The 18,258-nt window shown below is 34.2% G+C and overlaps 1 protein-coding gene across 1 annotated transcript; it reads right to left on the bottom strand.

Annotated features, from left to right (window-relative positions):
* Nucleotides 1–134: 134 nt before the first annotated feature.
* Nucleotides 135–17,780, bottom strand: Rfc3 (replication factor C subunit 3). Its single transcript, XM_046454296.2, has 9 exons — nucleotides 17,578–17,780; nucleotides 15,816–15,953; nucleotides 11,498–11,565; nucleotides 9,824–9,921; nucleotides 7,290–7,471; nucleotides 6,493–6,629; nucleotides 6,306–6,404; nucleotides 2,047–2,116; nucleotides 135–423 (listed from the first exon to the last, which is right to left on the bottom strand). The coding sequence occupies exons 1-9, from the start codon at nucleotides 17,662–17,664 to the stop codon at nucleotides 232–234; spliced, it is 1,071 nt and encodes a 356-aa protein (XP_046310252.1). The 5' UTR covers nucleotides 17,665–17,780; the 3' UTR covers nucleotides 135–231.
* Nucleotides 17,781–18,258: the final 478 nt, after the last annotated feature.

The following is an 18,258-nucleotide window of genomic DNA, read 5'->3' as shown; positions in this document are numbered from 1 at the left end:
ATTTTCCTAGGCTCAAAAGTTTCTAATTGTATCCTTTCAATATATTTCAATAGTATAGAAGCGATTATTTAATGTAGAGGAAAATGATAATGATTAGTAAATTCAAAGAAGAATTACAAAAAACACAAAAAAGATATGATTAAGTCAGTTTATTTTACACAACATTCTTTTAATATAAATTACGAGTAAATGCTGATACTGAGAAATACTTGGAAGAATTACTAACTGAAGTCAGAACATCATGCCTTCCAATCCATCCTCCATGAACTTCTTATAAAGTGCCATAAATTTGGCCACAAATGCTTCCAAGTGATAAATGGCTTTGCTACCCAGTTGTAGACGATGTTCATAATAAGCTGCCATCTGGGCCACTTCTGCTTTCAGTTGTCCATCGCAATTATGCAAAAGTTCTGAGAGAAGGCCCTATAGAAAAATAATTAGTAACTTAAAAAGTAATAATTTTGTAAAATTAGCCAAGCATACTTCATCTCTCTCATTCACAAAAACAAGTAAAAACTTAAATATGCTTTTTATATATGTGGAATATTTTTTGTGAACCAGAAGTTTTATTTTAAAACCAAAAGCTTTATACCTCTTCTGAAATAATAATGAGCTTACCTACCAAATTCCAAATTAAATTCCATGGAAACCTCTGACTTCTAACAGTCCAACTAAAACTAAATGGTTGTTTGGGGTTTTTTTCCACTTTATGATGCCGTGAAAGGAATAACATATTCAGTAGAAACCATCATTTGAATTTTGATCTTTTCCTGGGCTAGCAATATGCAATATAATCCTCTCTCAAGATGCAGGAGAAGGAGGATGAACCATAGCTATCAGTCAGTCACACAATCATATAGGTAAATAACCAATATTCTATATTATTGTTAAATGTTCTGTAAGTTAGATGTGTTAAATGCTATTTTGTTGTTGTTGTTTGAGACAGGGTCTCACTATGCTACTCAGGCTGGTCTCAAACTTGTATGCTAAAGTGATTCCCTGCCTCAGCTTTCCAAGTGGCTGGGACTAGGCACCACCATGCCTTGCTATACATTTTTAATACATACTACCTTCAGCTTATCATGTGGATTTACCAGGATATAACTCTATAGTAAGTGGAGGATCATCTGTATGCAATTGTAGAAGGGTGAACAAATATACTACAATGATACATACTGTTGCATTATTTATAATAATAATCTGTAGACAATCTAATATTTCATGAATAGAAGCCACACTCAAAAAAACTGATATATCATATACAAAAGAAAACCATTCATCCATTAAAAAGAATAAGGCAAATTTGTAAAGTCATGAAGCAATATCACGCTATATTGCTGAATAAAAACAAAGGAGAAAACACAAAAAATTTTAGAAAACTACACACACACATATACTTGTTTCTCTATGAAAAGAACAGATGTCTGTTTAAAGTGGCAATGCTTGTAGATTGAAAAACAGATGCTTTAATCTTTAGTTTGTGTATTTAGTAACATTTGAATTTGTGTGAAGTACCACCATTTAATTTTAATAAACACAAACTTTCTATTTTCTAATATCTAGCAACCAATAAATTTTGCTAGCTAATAGGACTCTGCCTACATCTTCGACCTATCCTCCATGTACCCTGAATCTTGCTCTCTGAAATTCTTATCTCCCAGCTATTTATACGGTTGTTTCCTCTTATTCTTCTGAGTCTCAGTTTAAGCAATAAGTATCTTCCACAGAACAGCTATCAATGGACATCCTCCATTATTATCACTGCATCAATTTATTTCTTCTATAGCGTTTATAACATTCTAAAATCCTTACTTGCTTCCTCTTTCACTCTACTAGAACATAACTTCCCCAAAGGCAGGTCTCCTCCCTCCCCTTCTTTAGCACTCCCCTAATGGTAGTTGGCATACAGAAGCTGAATACATATCTGTGGAATTAATGACATGGAGAAAAAGGGGTGACAATTTATACTGGTACTTTGAAAAGCCCTCTTTTCATACACCCAAAGTCCAAATTTTATAAGCAGTTCAAGATCTGAAATAGGGTTACCTTCATTATTATCTCAGGAGGAATACAATGAGTTAACAGCTCATAAAGCCTTCCACGAACTTCGAGGAGCCTATATGAAACAAAATAATTGCTATTTTATGATGAAAATCAGAGACAATTTTAACAATCCAATACACACATATTTTCCCAAATAGTTCATCACATTAAGGATATACACATAAAACTTCTAATTTCAGTTCACTTAAAAAGAAATTACAATAGTCTTTTAAAATAGAGTAATAATCAGGTTTATTATATCAACCACAAAAGTACCAGATAGAAATTAACACTGCAGGAATGGTGAGGGTTGTACTACACCAAGAAATTTAATGTTCATATTTTTACTACAGACAGAAGTTTCTTAAAATATCTAGAAAATGGTCATTAGCAATTACACAAGTGAAAAGAGACAACATAAGCAGAAAACATGCAACTGCCTAGACTACACAGGAAAAAAGCAATATAGCAGGGACACAAAGAAATCCTGCCACAAAAGAGGGAGTACAAGAAGTTATAGGTTAAGTACAAAACAAGCTAAGTCAATATGAACATTAAACCTCTGAGTCCTTAATGCCAGGTCCTTCTCAAAACATTTCAGGAAGCAAAAGGGTAAAATAAAGAAATACATACATGCCATTTCAGAACAAAGAAAAAAATAACCATTAAAATTCCCAATACACTTAAAATAATTATCTTTACCTCTCTAAATATTTACTTATCCTAAAGAGAGAAAACTTCTGAATTTTTACTATACTACAGATGGTCCATACTTCAGATAAATCAGGGTAATCACTGATAAAAAATTTCTTCAAGTTCAGACTCCTTTCTCTGAGACTCTAGGAATATAAAGCTCTGATACATTAAAACTAAATAAAAATTACAACAAGAAATAACATTTTTGGGGTACCTGCTATGTATATATCAAATAATTTAATTCAGTTCTCATACCAGCTATGTGAAAAACTTTATCTTCAATTTTTTTTATTGAATAAATGAAACAGTTTAGTAACTTCACAAAGTTAGCCTCAGCAAAGCATTATTTGAACATGGTTCCATCTAATCCAAAGTCCACATCTTTCCAATGTGTGCTAAGCATTTATTTGACACCTTGTTCTGAACTAGCTTCACTATAATATACTATTCCTCACAACAAACATGCTCTTTTATTGAAAAGAACCTGAAGTTCAGGGAGACTACGATTATATTAAAACTCAGGGAGTTGAGCCAGCACTTTATACATGCCTAACTCAAATGCCTGGGATCGCTCACTGACACAGTAGTGTATCTCAAAAATAAAACCTGATTATTAAAGCATAAGTAATAAAACAAACATCATGATAGGAAATTATTTTAATATATGCACATAGCTTATTTCCAAAAAGTCAATTCAGGATATATTTACCTATACAATTGTTTTATAACTATATTGTGTATATCCATGCATGTTAACATGTATCTCATGTTAATTTCTAGTATTATGTAGTTTCTAAAAATTAATATACTCTAAATTGACTATGTTTGTGTCATTATTTTTTGATGGGTTCTAGGTGACTAAGAGTATAAATTCTTTAGTCAAAGAATCGTGGGTATTCTAGAGTAAGTCTCTGCCTTTTAATAACTGAATGTTCCTGTACAAGTTAATCTGACTAAATCTGTTTTCTTATCTCTGAAGTAAAGATGGTAACATTTTTCTCCTAGAACTGTTATGAGTTAAGAGAGGAAACAGTGTAAGAGGTGACATATCATTCATTAAATATAAACTATTCAAATTCAAAAATTATGACTATTTTAAGACAGAGCAAACAAGAATCAATACAACAAACATTTATAGTAATACTAAAGGTCAAAAAATCAAGTCATTTGGGATTGCATAGGACAATGATTAAAATAACACTACCCTGCCAGTATTTCTGGCCAGCTCCAAGGCTTTCAGGAATTAGGGGAAATTTCTGTTTATTTGGCACAATAGAATCAATTCCTACAATTATTAGATTAAACAGGAAAGAGCAGTACTTCTTGCACAAGTTCATTTAGAAGCTGCCAATACTTGTTAGGAAGATTGGAATAAAGGGTAGCAGCAGCTGGAAGAATTAGGCAAAACAATAATCAAAGTTTTAAAAGTACATCCGAAAACTATCAAATTTCTATACCAAAATCTTAAAAGTAGAAACTTCTACTATCAATTTATCTTCTTTAAAATCATAACAAAAACAAGAAAGCCACCTTCAGTATAGAAATATTATATGAAAGTTAAAGGCTACTAAGACATGTCAAAACACGTTTGAATCCTTTTGAATATACTCTTACGAATATCAGTATTCTTCAGATGTATCAACCAAGAAGAGAAAAGAAGTGAATTATTTTCAGTTCAACAGAGAAGCTTGAGTTCGAGTGACTGCACTCAGTCTATCCTGTACTCTAAAACTGATCAATGACCATTGCTAAAGTTCAAAGATGGTTTCTCAGTTCTGACACAATGAGGATAAGAGGCTGTGCTTCAGCAAGCCTGAGGAACCTCCTCCATACTTTACAAAGGTAGTGGGCCTTAAGGCTGTCATATTTTAATTTGGAGAAGTGCAGACTGTCTTTCTCAATCAAACTATCATAAATCAAACAATCAGTGACTAAGGAGTTTCAGTATAGTCAATCACTGAATAATAAACCCACAGAAGTAAATGGAAAAAAACTTTGCACAATTAGTGTCAAAAATACTTTCTAATACCAATGGTATATTCTTAGAATTATTCTTAACAGAATCCATCATTAGGCATGAGCACAGAAGTTTCTTAGTTCTCAAACCAATATCACATAATCTCTTTTGCTCTTCACAACAAAGACACAAGTATCCTTGACAGAATAATAAAAAATTATATCTTCATTATACAAATGAGAAAGCGGAAACTCAAAAATGAAGTTAGCTGCTCAAGAACACCTAGCTAAATTAGGATAAGAAGTCTGATGTCAATAGGAAAGACAGTGGAATGAATCTGACATAACTTTCCTATGTACATATACCACAGTGAATCTCAACATTGTGTACATCCACAAGACTGGGATCCTAATTAGAATAATACATATTCCATATTTGTATAAATATGTCAAAGTAGATTCTACTGTTAAGTGTAACTAAAATGAACAAATTTTAAAAAGAGCCAATATGAAAGGTTATACACAGAATTAACCATGTGAATTTCTAGAAAAGGCAAAAGGAAGGAACGGGTGTGGGGGGCGTGTAAATCAGTGGTTGCTTAGGATAAAGAATGGACATACATACAGGTTGAGGGCATCAGACTTTTGGCACAATGAAACTACTCTGTATGATACTATAATGGTGGATCACATCCTACATTTGCCCAAATCCAGACTGTATCCTAATTTAAATTACTGACTTGCGTTAATAATGATGTATTGATATTGACTTGTCAGTTGTGACAAATATACCACAATTAATGCAAGATATCAATAGTAGAGGAAATTGAAAGGGATGAAGGAACACCTAGGAACTTTCTGCTTATTTCAGGAAACCTAAAGCTGCTCTAAAAATATAAAGCCTATTAATTTCTTTAGAAAATGAGTTACAGCTATGACTTGGAAGGAGTTCCACATGGTATCATTAAGAAATGCAATTTACAAAAAAGTATGAAGATAGGCTTCCATTTTTATAAAATAAGCAATAACTAAAAAGAATCCCCACATACTTTCACATTTATATGAACAAGTAGAAAAATATAAAATATGGAAAGATATATACTAGTCTCTGAGGAGCCAAGCAAAAGGGGGAAAAAGATTGAAGATAAACAGACTGTATATAATCACATCTTTACATTCATGAAAAATTACAGTCTTTATGTGGATAATAAAAGTTAAATGTATTTTAAAATTTAAAAAAAGTCTGATGTCTTTCTGGCACATTTGCATTAATTACAAAGTGACATATTATTCTTTTCAATACTAGAAAGCCAAACAAATGATGTTTAAGTCATCAGAGATTCTAAAAGGACAATTAAAAATTCCCAGATTTATTTAATTTACATATAAAACCAAATTTTACACATTAACAGCTTAAGAAAATCTACAATGCCAAACCAACTATTCTGAACCACTGCATTTCTAGAATTAAACTCTACCATTTAATTAAAAGTTCAATGTTTAGATTCAAGTTCTCATTATATCTCTAAATGACATGGTGGTAGCATAAAAGAGCCACTAACTGAACTATCTTGATCAAACCTCTATTATCACCACCTCATACTGGTTACCTTTGAGGCGTCTGCTGACTGACAATAGCATTTGCAGTCTCCCTCAGGTACACCTCCCAATCTGTCTCAGGGATTTCTTGATCTGCAGTAAAAGGATATCTACACAACAAAAAGAGAACACAATAAATTAAACAGAAGTGTACGTATTTCCCAGAAGTTTCCTGCAGTAACTGCCCCTTCCACTCACTGTTGTACTCTGCAGGCTTCACACATAAGTAGGGCTTTTCTGAGATTTCTACAGGACTTCTCTGCAAGTCTCTGAGCCAGTTGTGAAGGAAGATTCAGACCTTCCTTCTTGCACACAGTAGTTAACACATGGCAAATCTGTAAGTCAAATTAACAAACACGAGCAGTCTGTCAAAAAGCATAGAGATAATTTCTATTGATAGTATCCTTTTAAATCTTTTTAATTGTATCATTCCCCAAATTTTCACAAGTGAAATTTGTAAAGGTACTTTACTAATTGTATCTAACAAAACGTCTTATATTCTCCCTATTTTGTATAAAACCTTCACAGTAAGAAGGAAAGCTGCTTACTGTGAGCAATCAATATTTTCTTTTAACTGACACTATTAAGAATTACAAAGAGAAATAATATGCATCAATGTTGTTTCAGACATAACCACATCATCTTCTTGCCATATCTATTTCCTCTATTTTCAAATTTCCTACTACAATCAAATAAATCAGCTTGAGGTAGAGGATAATAAATAATTAACCCATATCTAGCTTCGTAAAATTCTTAAAGCCTGCTTAAGGTAAGAGATGGTTTAAGGAACATATTTTATATATTGATATCTGGGTATTCACTACTATATATGTTGATATTTACATCTATTAATGGTTTGCATCCAGGTCTTTCCATAATTGTTCTTAAATTATTGATATGCTTCACTGGGTTTTAACAAAAAAACATGTCAGAGATATATACAAAGATCAGAGAATTTGAACTCAATTTTTTCTGATAAGTTTAACTTGACATACATCTTCAATGCTGGGAGCAGGCACACGAATTGCCAGGCATCTACTACGAATAGGTGGTATCACTTTGGATGTTGAATTGCAGCACAAGATCAATCTGCAGGTGGACATATACTTTTCCATGGTTCTGCGCAAAGCATGTTGAGCATCTCTGGTGAGTTTGTCAACTTCTGTCAATAATACCACTGAGTCAAACAGAAACAAGACAAACTTAAATTTTACCAAGATAGGGATGTAAAATTCTAAGGAATACACTTTGGAAGGCACTGTTTCAAAAAACATAGCCAACAAGGCATAAAAATATCTGTATGCTTGTAGAGTAAGATTCCCACCTGGCCGCAATCTGGGATAAGCCTTACAGTGGTTCAGGAATAGTATGTAGGCAGGGACTGAATCCAACTTTTATAGTTTTCATTATATTAATAAATTAATGTGGAAGACAGCAGTGGTAGCAGTGTGGCATTTGAATCTCCCCTCAAAAACAAACAGAATAACTAATGATTCCAGGAACATCTATTTCAAAACTAAATGACAAACTTTACCTAAGAACTCAAATATAAGCAAGTAAGAACAAGCAACTACAAATGAAAAGCACTTTGGTGGAAGGCAGTGACAGGAATCCACTAATCTTTTGTCAGCCATTAGGACAGGAGAACCCCCAAAATGCCTGCAACTCTTAGAAATTATCATGGGACAATTTGAAAATAGCAATCTGAATTAGGAGGCAGATTCCATAGAGCCCAACTCATGGATGAGACCAAGGGAATGCTGAAGCAGTAAGATCTGACAAAGACATAGATTGTAAAGAAAACAAAACAAAGTTCCCTACTAAGATAAGGCTCCACAATGAGGAATCCCCAAAACAGCACTCAATTGAGTGGAACAGGAAAGAGACAAAGGAAAAAATGCTAATAAGAGTGGCAGGGAGGAAGACAGGGAGTAGAGTTTGTAAAAATAAAATAAGCGACAGATCTAGAGTCCCGAACCTAGAAAATCTCTCGGGCCTCCCAGTCCTTCTTCTTCCTAATACAGGAAAACATATTTGCATTTTTAAAAAATGATCACAGGAAAAGGATCACAGCTGAATTCAGTTATAAGAAAAAATAAATATAGAAACAGAAAAACATCTCTGAGTACTGAAGAATTAAACCATCTTCTAAACTTATTACCTAAATATTGTTTTTTAAAATATAATACTAAATGTAAGAACAGGGCTATAATTTTTAGTAATGTAAATCTAATTTTAATTGAGTGTTGGAATATTGTGTTTTTAATGACTAAAACATTTCACTTTAAAGGTTTATAATTGTTAGCTGATTCAAATTTAAAATTTTAACCATATTTCTTAAAATATATCTTCAGCATAATTCTTATCACAGATTAAAAGCACAGAATTTTCTAAATATTTATATTCATACACATCATTATTTTTGTTTTATGTGGTGATCCTAGAGATAGTAACCAAGTTATAACTGGTAAGCAGGGAACAATAGTATATCTGTATAAAATAATACAGTGTAACCAAGTAAGAAATGCATCTGTCAAAATCTAACAACTAACTAAACGGGGAAATACTAAGGCATTCCTTCCAGAACTGTGACATGTATGTTCACCAGCTCTATTACTATGAAGCACTGTATTGTAGATACTTGGCAACATAATTAGACAAGAAAAACTATTCAAAGTCCTACAAATTGGAAGAGAAAAAAATATTTATGTGTGTGTGTGTGTGTATACACACACACACACACAATTTATTAACAGGATATAAAATTAAGATAAAACATCAATAATTGCCATATAAATACAAAATACAAGAAAAGTTTCCATTTATAGGAATAAAAAATAAATCCATAAATGTTTACTTTTAAATACAGGCAATTTACAAAATAATAATGAGCAATGAAACAAGAAAAATTACCACACTAATTGAAGGAAAAACAAAGAACTATTTCCTCCACTCAAACTGAGGAAGATAAAAAATATTTATCTGCAGTGTTGATAAATGTTGAGAAGAAATGGATATTCCCGAACAGTGTTAATATAAATGTACAGATTCTTTCATCAGATAAAGAATTTGGCAAAATCCATTTAAAGTATTAAATACTACATATTTATCATCACTAAATCTTATGAAAAAGAATTGCATGCATATATATAGAAAAAGTACTAGAAAGCAAAGACCAAGTTGTTAATAGTAGCTGTTTCTGGATGACGGGATTACAGCTAGTTTGTTCCCCCAACATACACCCCAGCGGACCCGCTTCATCAAAACAGTTAATAATGAACATAAAACTGTGGTCATAATTACTTTAAAATCATGTAATTTCTTATTTGAGATATAATAGGTTTTTTAAATTATTCATCTTGTTCCAAAATATCAAGTAGGTACCAGAAATAATCCTCTTTCCCTCAAAATTCAATTCCACTAGACTACAAGCTCCCATGAATACAGGAGTCATGCCTATCTTGTTGACTTCTATAAAGAGACCATTAATGTTTGGCAGCCTCATAAAAAGCAAGGTTTCATCACATACCTTTAAAATCTCTTTGAGAGTTTGTTTCAAGTTGCTGTGACTGTGCCACTGTTTTCAACATCTCCTGAATTACTACCCGGTCACTATTTCCAGCATCACTACATAAAACAAGAGTAATATCCACATATATAAATATTTAAGAAGTATTACACTTCTGTATCACTGAAAATATGATGTCACTGAAAACACTAACCATGTTTTAATATTTTTTACTGTTACTTAAGAAGAGTAATAATAATTAAGAAACAATTTGGGAAATACTAACACTTGTGTATCCACTACTGAAAAGTTAATACCTAATTATAGTAATTTCTCAATTACCCATAACTATCAAAATATAAAAATAACTCTGAAACAGAAATGTAATGCCTATTCATAGTCCCTATCCCTCAAATAGCTAAGGTCTGGAAGAAGGAGCCTAGGTAAGTCTGTTACTAGCAGTAGCAAGGAGCAGCTTAAAGGATTTACTAGGGGATGAGATAAGCAAGTAGAGCTTAAGATATAAACTACTGTTGACTTATCAAAGGCACACACTTGTCATTTTCATCCATCTTATTGCTTTGGCTCTTGAATAAAGCACCTCTCATATCCAAAAGTCATCTGGTTCAATTAGGCCAAATGAATATTAATTTCAAACACTGAAAAACAATCAGCTTAATATCTGACTATTCTTGATTCAGAAAAACTCACAAGAAAAAAAGGAGGTGAGTAAAATAATTAGCTTTAGTTCATTTTCCCAAATAACCACAAAGTTTTTTCCCCAAGTCACTATAATTTAATTGGATAAGCACACCTAGATTGCCTCTTGTGTGATTATTTTTCTCGCCAAAAATCCAGAACATTTCCCATTTCTTTAGAATTAACCCTTTCTACTTTTTATGATCAGACTAATTACCAACAAATCTCATTTCTCTTAGTTTTCTTTGACATAACTAGGGAAAATTATAATAGCTATCTGCTAGGGCTATTTTAAGGACTAAGTATCATAATCCTGGTAGAATTAGACTATTCCTCATACTTCCTTCTCCCCTTGTCTCCACCTGCTCACTGAATTGGACATTCATTCTTGCCTCTCTACCATTAGGCTGCCTCTGGCTGAGAAGGTCCTCCATTCCGTTCTCTTTTAAGATCACATCTGGCACCAGAGAACCTTGCAAGTTTACTCAACTTTACCAATGCTGCACAAGTTTTAAACAAGATCCTAATCTTATTATCTCATGACAGACAAAAACACATTGGCTAGTAGACTATCATAATACTCTCTAAACAAGAAGCTGAAACACAAGAAGTTACAAAGGAAGATCTGGCAACCCAAGTTCAGTTTCTAAAATATTTAAACCAGACATTACAAATTTTTAGACATACTTTGCTCATGAATGCTGAATAAATCAATATAATTTAATAAAACTTTACTAACAATGAACTCTGAAAAGTAAGAAAACTTAAAATATATTACTGAAATTATCTTGACAGAGGCAGTGAAGCTGGAAGGTACTAGGTTCCACATTTTGAGAAAAATAGCGCCACTCTAATCTGTTTTATATACTATGCTTCCATTCATGTAATTTTATTTGAGAGTTCCAATCTTTTTAAAAAAAAGTATGAAAGCATTATTGCTAAAAACTGCTTACTTCTAACCATTCTTTTAAAAATGCTTAGTAGCAGCAATTTTACCTGGGATTAACTTCAAGGTGGTAATTACTTGCAATGGTGCTGATTTCAATTTTCTTTTTAGATGGAGTCTGTAGACAAAACAAACAAAACAAGATTTTTTCAACATCTATTATTTGCTATTTCCCCTTTGTTTTGTATTTTCATCTTTTTTTATTATATAAACAATTGAAGTTTGTTTAAAACAATAATACTCGATATAACCAATATTAATGTAACTTCACTAACTCCATTCTTAATGTGCAAACATGTTTATATCAACTGGGTCACATCATACATCCTGTTTATATTGTGTGTAGGGCAGTTCTAAAGATGGCTATAATTCCTACCTTGGTGAGAATTCCGATGGGCTGTTTTTAGAATGCAGCCAAGGTCATGAACTTCCTGATTCAGCAAATGTACTCAAGGTCAGAAACATGTGCTTGTGATCATGCATTCAGTTATGTAACTGACTGTCAATGTGCTGTCTCTGTCTGGTCTGCATATAAAAAAGACCTATGGAAATGGCTCAGTGGGCTAAATGGAACTGGCAGAGGCAAAATGGAACTGGAGCTGGAGGGAGGAGCTGCTGCAAAAACTGAATCAAGAATGTCGATTATTCCAACTGTGTCTTGCATCTTCTTCCACCTGCCTGGATCCCAAATCTGTTACCCAGGTCTGAGCCTTCATCTAACACTTACCTTCAGATATCCCCAAATAATCTTTATTTATTACCATATCATCATTGTTAACAATCTAAATATATTCTTTTATGATTTTTTCCATGTTAATACAAAAATAAAGCACAAATATTTGTAGTGTTGGTGTTTCTTGTAAAAAATAAAAACAAAAAGAAAGAGGAAGTCATACCCTTACCTCTATGTTTTGCTTTTTCTAGGTAACAATATATTTTGGCAATTCCTCCCAGACAACTGATATGTTATAGATGGGTATCAACAGCTGATGGGCATACTGATGGCCATTTTGTTTTTTTGCATTTGTTGTGTGTGTATCTATAGACCACTGTTTAAAAAAGATCTAACAATTCACTTTTCCACTGGCAACCAACACCCTTACTCAACATTCTCCATTTATAGTTGGTTTTAATATGCCTTTCAATTTTTGCCAATTTGACTAAATAATGTACAATCTGTTTGACTCTCTCAAAGGTCAAACTGGCCACATATTTGTCAACTGACTACTTATTTCATTTTCTACCAGGTTGTTTTTCTCCATTGTCAATTTTAAAATCTCTTACCTAATGTTCCTTTCAAATATTTTGTGACAATCTTTTTTTCCTTTGATTTTATGTCTGAAGTCCTTTATCATATTCTAAAATATATAGCATTTTGTTTTAACATCAATCACCTGGAATTTATCTTTATAAATGGTATGCCATAGAAATTGAACTTTGTTTTCTTCCCAATAGATAAGTAGTTATGAGGACACATTTTGCTGGGTCACATTTTTCCACCATTTTCAAATAGACTTTCCAGCATATTTCCAGGCTCTCTTCAGTTTCACTAGTCACATTTTCTATTCACATGCCAATACACTATATTAGTTGTCAGATATGATTTACAATTTTGTAATGCAAACCCCACTCCATCAAACTTCTCTTTTATCATTATGTTAGCTGGTCTCAGAATTGTATTCTTTCCATGTGGACTTGAGGATCATTTCATATAATTAAAAAAAAAAATACTTGACTTAAATTGAAATTTCATTAAAATTTATACATTAACTTAGAGAAAAGACACACTTTTAAATCTCTCATCTAAGAACATGCTGCATCTTTCCATTTGATGGCTCTTGTTTTTTGTTCTTCTGTTAAGATTTTGTCATTTTCCCCCCTAAAGATTCCAGCTTTCTTGCTAAATTTATCCCTACATAATATTATAAGAATTTCTATCAGGATGCACCACCAGTTCCTCAACCTTGGATCTGTCTAAACATAAGCCAACCAATATTAGCCTAAAACTCATTTATTCTCCTGAAGATTCTATTAATAAATACCATCTACATTCAGCATTCATTTTTTTTCAAGGCATAACATGTATAAAACATTCCATCAGGGGCTATGAAGACGATATGAAAACTAATCTGGCATGTTCCCTACATAACTTCAAAACAAATACAATCTTGTCAAAGTAAGGATATATGAACAACTATAATCTAAACAAAACAAAGTAGTATAAAAGTATAAACTACAGCTCATAGAATAAACAGCATTTCTCATGCATGGGAGAAGCACTTTAGAGAGGAGACATTTTAACTAGATCTGAAACGCCATCGCCAAGAAAAGAGCATGACAATGCAGTGAATGGTACAAGGCTGGAAACTCCTCCATGGTAAAATTATGGGAAGCCTTTCAATCTCCCAATGTCTCAAGTTTCCTTTCCCAGTTAGTTGTTCCACTGTCACTTGATTCCACATTTAAATTATTAAAATTACAACTTCTTTTCATCTCCACTACTGCTTCCAAAAAAATGAACTTCAGAAACTTGATTTCTAGTTTCATTTGCAACATCCTCTTATTTACTAGATAATTACTAGATAAATCAAAATGACTCTCTCCCTGTCCATTTTACAGCAAACCTCCTGTTGCTCGTGCTTTCTAACATAAATGACTTTGGTGTACAATCGTGAGGTCTATACATTAGTATCTCTCAATCTTGTACATCGCAAATTCATTCTTATATTATTATCTCTCAATCTTGTACGTCTGTGAAATTCATTCTTAAATCATATGTTAGGTACAACTAAGAGGATGAAAGGTACATATATGACCATGATTAAAAATTCCTCCCATATGGGAAAACTGGAAATTCATATTCAATAAAATGAAATTAGACCCCTCTCACCCTGCACAAAATTCAAGTCAAAGTGGATCAAGGACCTAGGCATTAGACTAGACATGCTGTGCCTACAAGATGAAAAAGTAGACCCAAATCTCCATCATGTCAGCTTAGGAACCAAATTCCTCAACATCAACAAGACTCCTAAAGCACAAGTAAACTCAAGAATCAATAAAGGGGCTGAGCATTGTGGAGGATGCCTGTAATCTCAGCAGCTCAGGAGGCTGAGGCAGGAGGGTCATGAGTTCAAAGCCAGCCTCAGCAAAAGTGAGGCACTAAGCAACTCAGTGAGACCCTGTCTCTAAACAAAATACAAGAAAAGGGGTTGAGGATATGGCTCAGTGGTTGAGTGCCCCTGAGTTCATCCCCAGTAACACCCTCTTCTTCCACCAAAAAAAAATAATCAATAAATAGGTTTTATCAAACTAAAAAGCCTCTTCACAGCAAAGGAAACAATCGAGAATGTGAAGAGAGAGCCTACAGAATGCGAGAAAATCTTTGCTGTCTGTACCTCATATAGAGTATTAATCTCCAGGATATATGAAGAACTCAAAAAACTTAACACGAAAAAAACTAATAACCCAGTCTATAAATGGGCCAAGGAACTGAACAAACACTTCACAGAAGATATGATCTGTCAACAAATATGTGAAAAAATGTTCAACATTGCTAGCAATTAGAGAAATGCAAATTAAAACTACACTGAGATTTCATCTTACTCCAATCAGAATGGCAATTATCAAGAATACAAGTAACAATAAAAGCTGGTAAGGATATGGGGAAAAAAGAAAGATATACTCATATATTACTAGTGGGACTGCAAATTGGTGCAAACACCCTGGAAGCAGTAGGGAGATTCTTCAAAACACTTGAAATAGAACCAGCATTTGATCCAGTTATCCCACTCCTCAGCATATACCCAAAGGACTTAAAATCAGCATACTATAGTGATGTGACCACATCAATATTCATAGCAGCTCAATAGCTAAGCTATGGAACCAAGCTAGAAGTCCTTCAACAGATGAATGGATAAAGAAAATGTGGTACATATACACAATAGATTATTATTCAGCCAAAAAGAAGAATGAAATTATCGAATTTGCTGGTAGAGGTAAATGGATGAAACTGGAGACTATCGTGCTAAGCAAAACAAGCCAATAAAAAAAAAAAGCCAAATGTTCTCTCTGATATGCAGATGCTGATTCACAATAGGTTGGGGTGGGGTGGGGTGGGATGGGCACTGGAAAGACAGTAAAATGAATCAAACATAACTTTCCTATGTCTATATATGAATACATGACCAGTGTAACTACATATCATGTACAACCACAGAATGGAAAGTTATACTCCATCTATGTATGATATGTCAAAATACATTCTACTGTCATGTATAACTAAAAAGAACAAATAAAAACAAAAAATAAATTTGATAAAAAAGAATACTTCCCATAAATATTTGGAAAGCCTCAAAGTAAAATGCTTACTGTGATAGTTTGATGTTCAATTCTCAATTTTTCAACTCCAACACCATAAAGTTCACGTAGAATACACATAATTCTTGTCTTTTTTCCAGCACCTGATGGTCCATATACTAACAGGTGAGGAAAATCACCACACTGAACCTGCAGAAAGAAAGAACAAGGTATTTTTCTCTAGTCAAATTAAATTGTTCTAGGTAGAACTGAACTATTTTTTAAGCACCACATATTTTGCACACCTACCAACAAATTAAAATACATATTTGTACTTTTAAATAAATTTTAAAACATTGATTTTAAAACAAATTTTAAATCACTTAAATACATAGCACAGAAAATGAAAGATACAAGATTAAATACTAGACAGCAGAAATTCTCAAGCCAGGCTAACAGAATCTCCTGGAGAATTTTTTTTAAATAAAGGAATGATTGATTACAGGACCCAGTCATCTATGAGATTAGGATTCTATAATTCTGAGATAGATGTTTTTCTTGTCTGGGCTCCTGGAAATAATACCTGGGATAAGAACTGGGTGCATTTGTTTAACCTACAAGGGACTTAAAGTAAAATTTCAGAGGAGACCAAGGATGAAAAATCAGGAAAGAAAGGAAGCCAATAAAAATGTGTTACCAATTTTAATTCCACTCTAAATATCTGGGCTCGATCCTATTGGGGAAACATTTAAAGCCAGCATAGACACTACAGTGTTAATCCAATCAAGTGATGGGGAAAGTGGAGTAGGTGAACACTCTCTCACCAGTACTTTGTGGAACCCTGCTTAGGAAACTGGATGGGAGAAAAAGGAGGGCATTAATTCCCAGGTACTTCAAGTGTGCTTGGGGATTTCAGTCAAAGAAAAGCACTTAGGCAAAACCCAGATGTAGGAAGTTCAAAGTCAGTCTGCATGCATGGTAAGAGTTAAAAGCAAGGGGATGCATGGGGCAGGGTACTAACAGAGTCTGCTGCCTTACAAGACAATGAGTTTTTCAAAAGTTTCTGATAATTAGTCAGATGTGTGAAAATAGTTATAAAGAGGACTAAGACACAAACTGCACACTTTAGTTCTGTAATAACACTCCACTCCCTACAAGCTCCAGTTGGCTTTTCACAAATCATTGCCATTAGACACTTTGAACAACCACAATATAAAAAGAAGTCATGAGGAGGCAGGGGGGTCTTCTGCAAGAACATCCTAATCCACCGTATTTGAGAATCAGAAAAGACCCTAGGAATTAATAAATCCAACATTTCCCTTGTAAATGAAGACATTCATACCAAGAAATGGTAAACCTGTTAAAAAATCAGACGATGTCACTCTAGGCTCATAATCCTCCAACAGCTTCCCATCTCACTCTATAGGGATGTACTGAATCTGCACCACTCCTCCCCCTCCAACACCCGGCCCAGTTCCCATTACTCTTCCGACTGGCTATTATCCAGATACACAGCCATTCTCGAGGGTTCTACAACAAGCTGTGCAAACTGCAGCCCCGGGGATTTTGCACTTACTATCTGCTCTATTTGTCCCACGCTTTGCTAAGTTTCTGAATTTATGACTTTCTCATCTCGAGTCTTGGCTCAGGTGGCACTTGCCAGCTGATCTTCCCGGTTTAAAAATACAAGCCCGCCAACCCCCACGCACTCTCCCCCCTTCCCCGTTCGGTGCCTCTCGGTAACATTTATCTCCTAATGGCGGGCGGGCGGTATCCTGCTGCTCAGGGGCGCCTGGGGCCTCCCCTCTCCCGGCCCAAACAGCGGCTGACTCACCAGGTTGCGCAGCTGGGCCGCCTGCTCCTTGTGGTAGTCCAGCCGCCCCAAGGAGCACGGCCGGTATTTGTCCACCCAGAGACTCATGACAGTCGGAGTTCTCCGGGGTCGAACCTTGAAAGTCCCGCGCGCGCGCCCAGCTTCCTCCCGGACGCCTAGACAAGTTTTCCCGCGAGTGCCACATCTCGTGACGTCACTGCCGGCCACGGCTGCGTGAAGAGTTGAGAAGCGAAAGACTACGAAAGCCGAGTGGGGCCAAAATTAGTCGTCGCATCGTCTCCGCCTAATCACAATGTTCATTGTTTTACCAAAATGGTTCATTCATTCATACGAATTTGCCCCACAGAAATGTACTAAATATATGTGTCGAGCTTCTTTCTTGGCACCAGAATATATCGACCTCAAAGGTTTCTCTGGTTTGCAGGCACTCAATAAAGCTTTGTTGGATAATACTAAAAAATCAGATTTGGTGGTTTGTTTTTTTTTTACATCCACTCCTCAAGATTGTTAATGTATTGAAAACAAAAGAATCAAAAGTGCATGAAAGACTACGTGCACTGTGGAAGAAACATGAGATTAACATGCTATTATAGATACAGAATGCTGAAAAGCACTTCTAATTAAAATGAGAAGAACAAACCTTCTGGAAATTATTCTGCATACCAAGCCTACACAAAACTT

Source organism: Marmota monax, unplaced genomic scaffold, assembly GCF_021218885.2.
Source record: "Marmota monax isolate L192 unplaced genomic scaffold, Marmota_monax_Labrador192_F-V1.1 WCK01_AAM20220418_F8-fsc00011, whole genome shotgun sequence".
NCBI lineage: Eukaryota > Metazoa > Chordata > Mammalia > Rodentia > Sciuridae > Marmota > Marmota monax.
The sequence above is the reverse complement of the archived record's forward strand: the minus strand, read 5'-3'. Positions and strand labels throughout refer to the sequence as shown.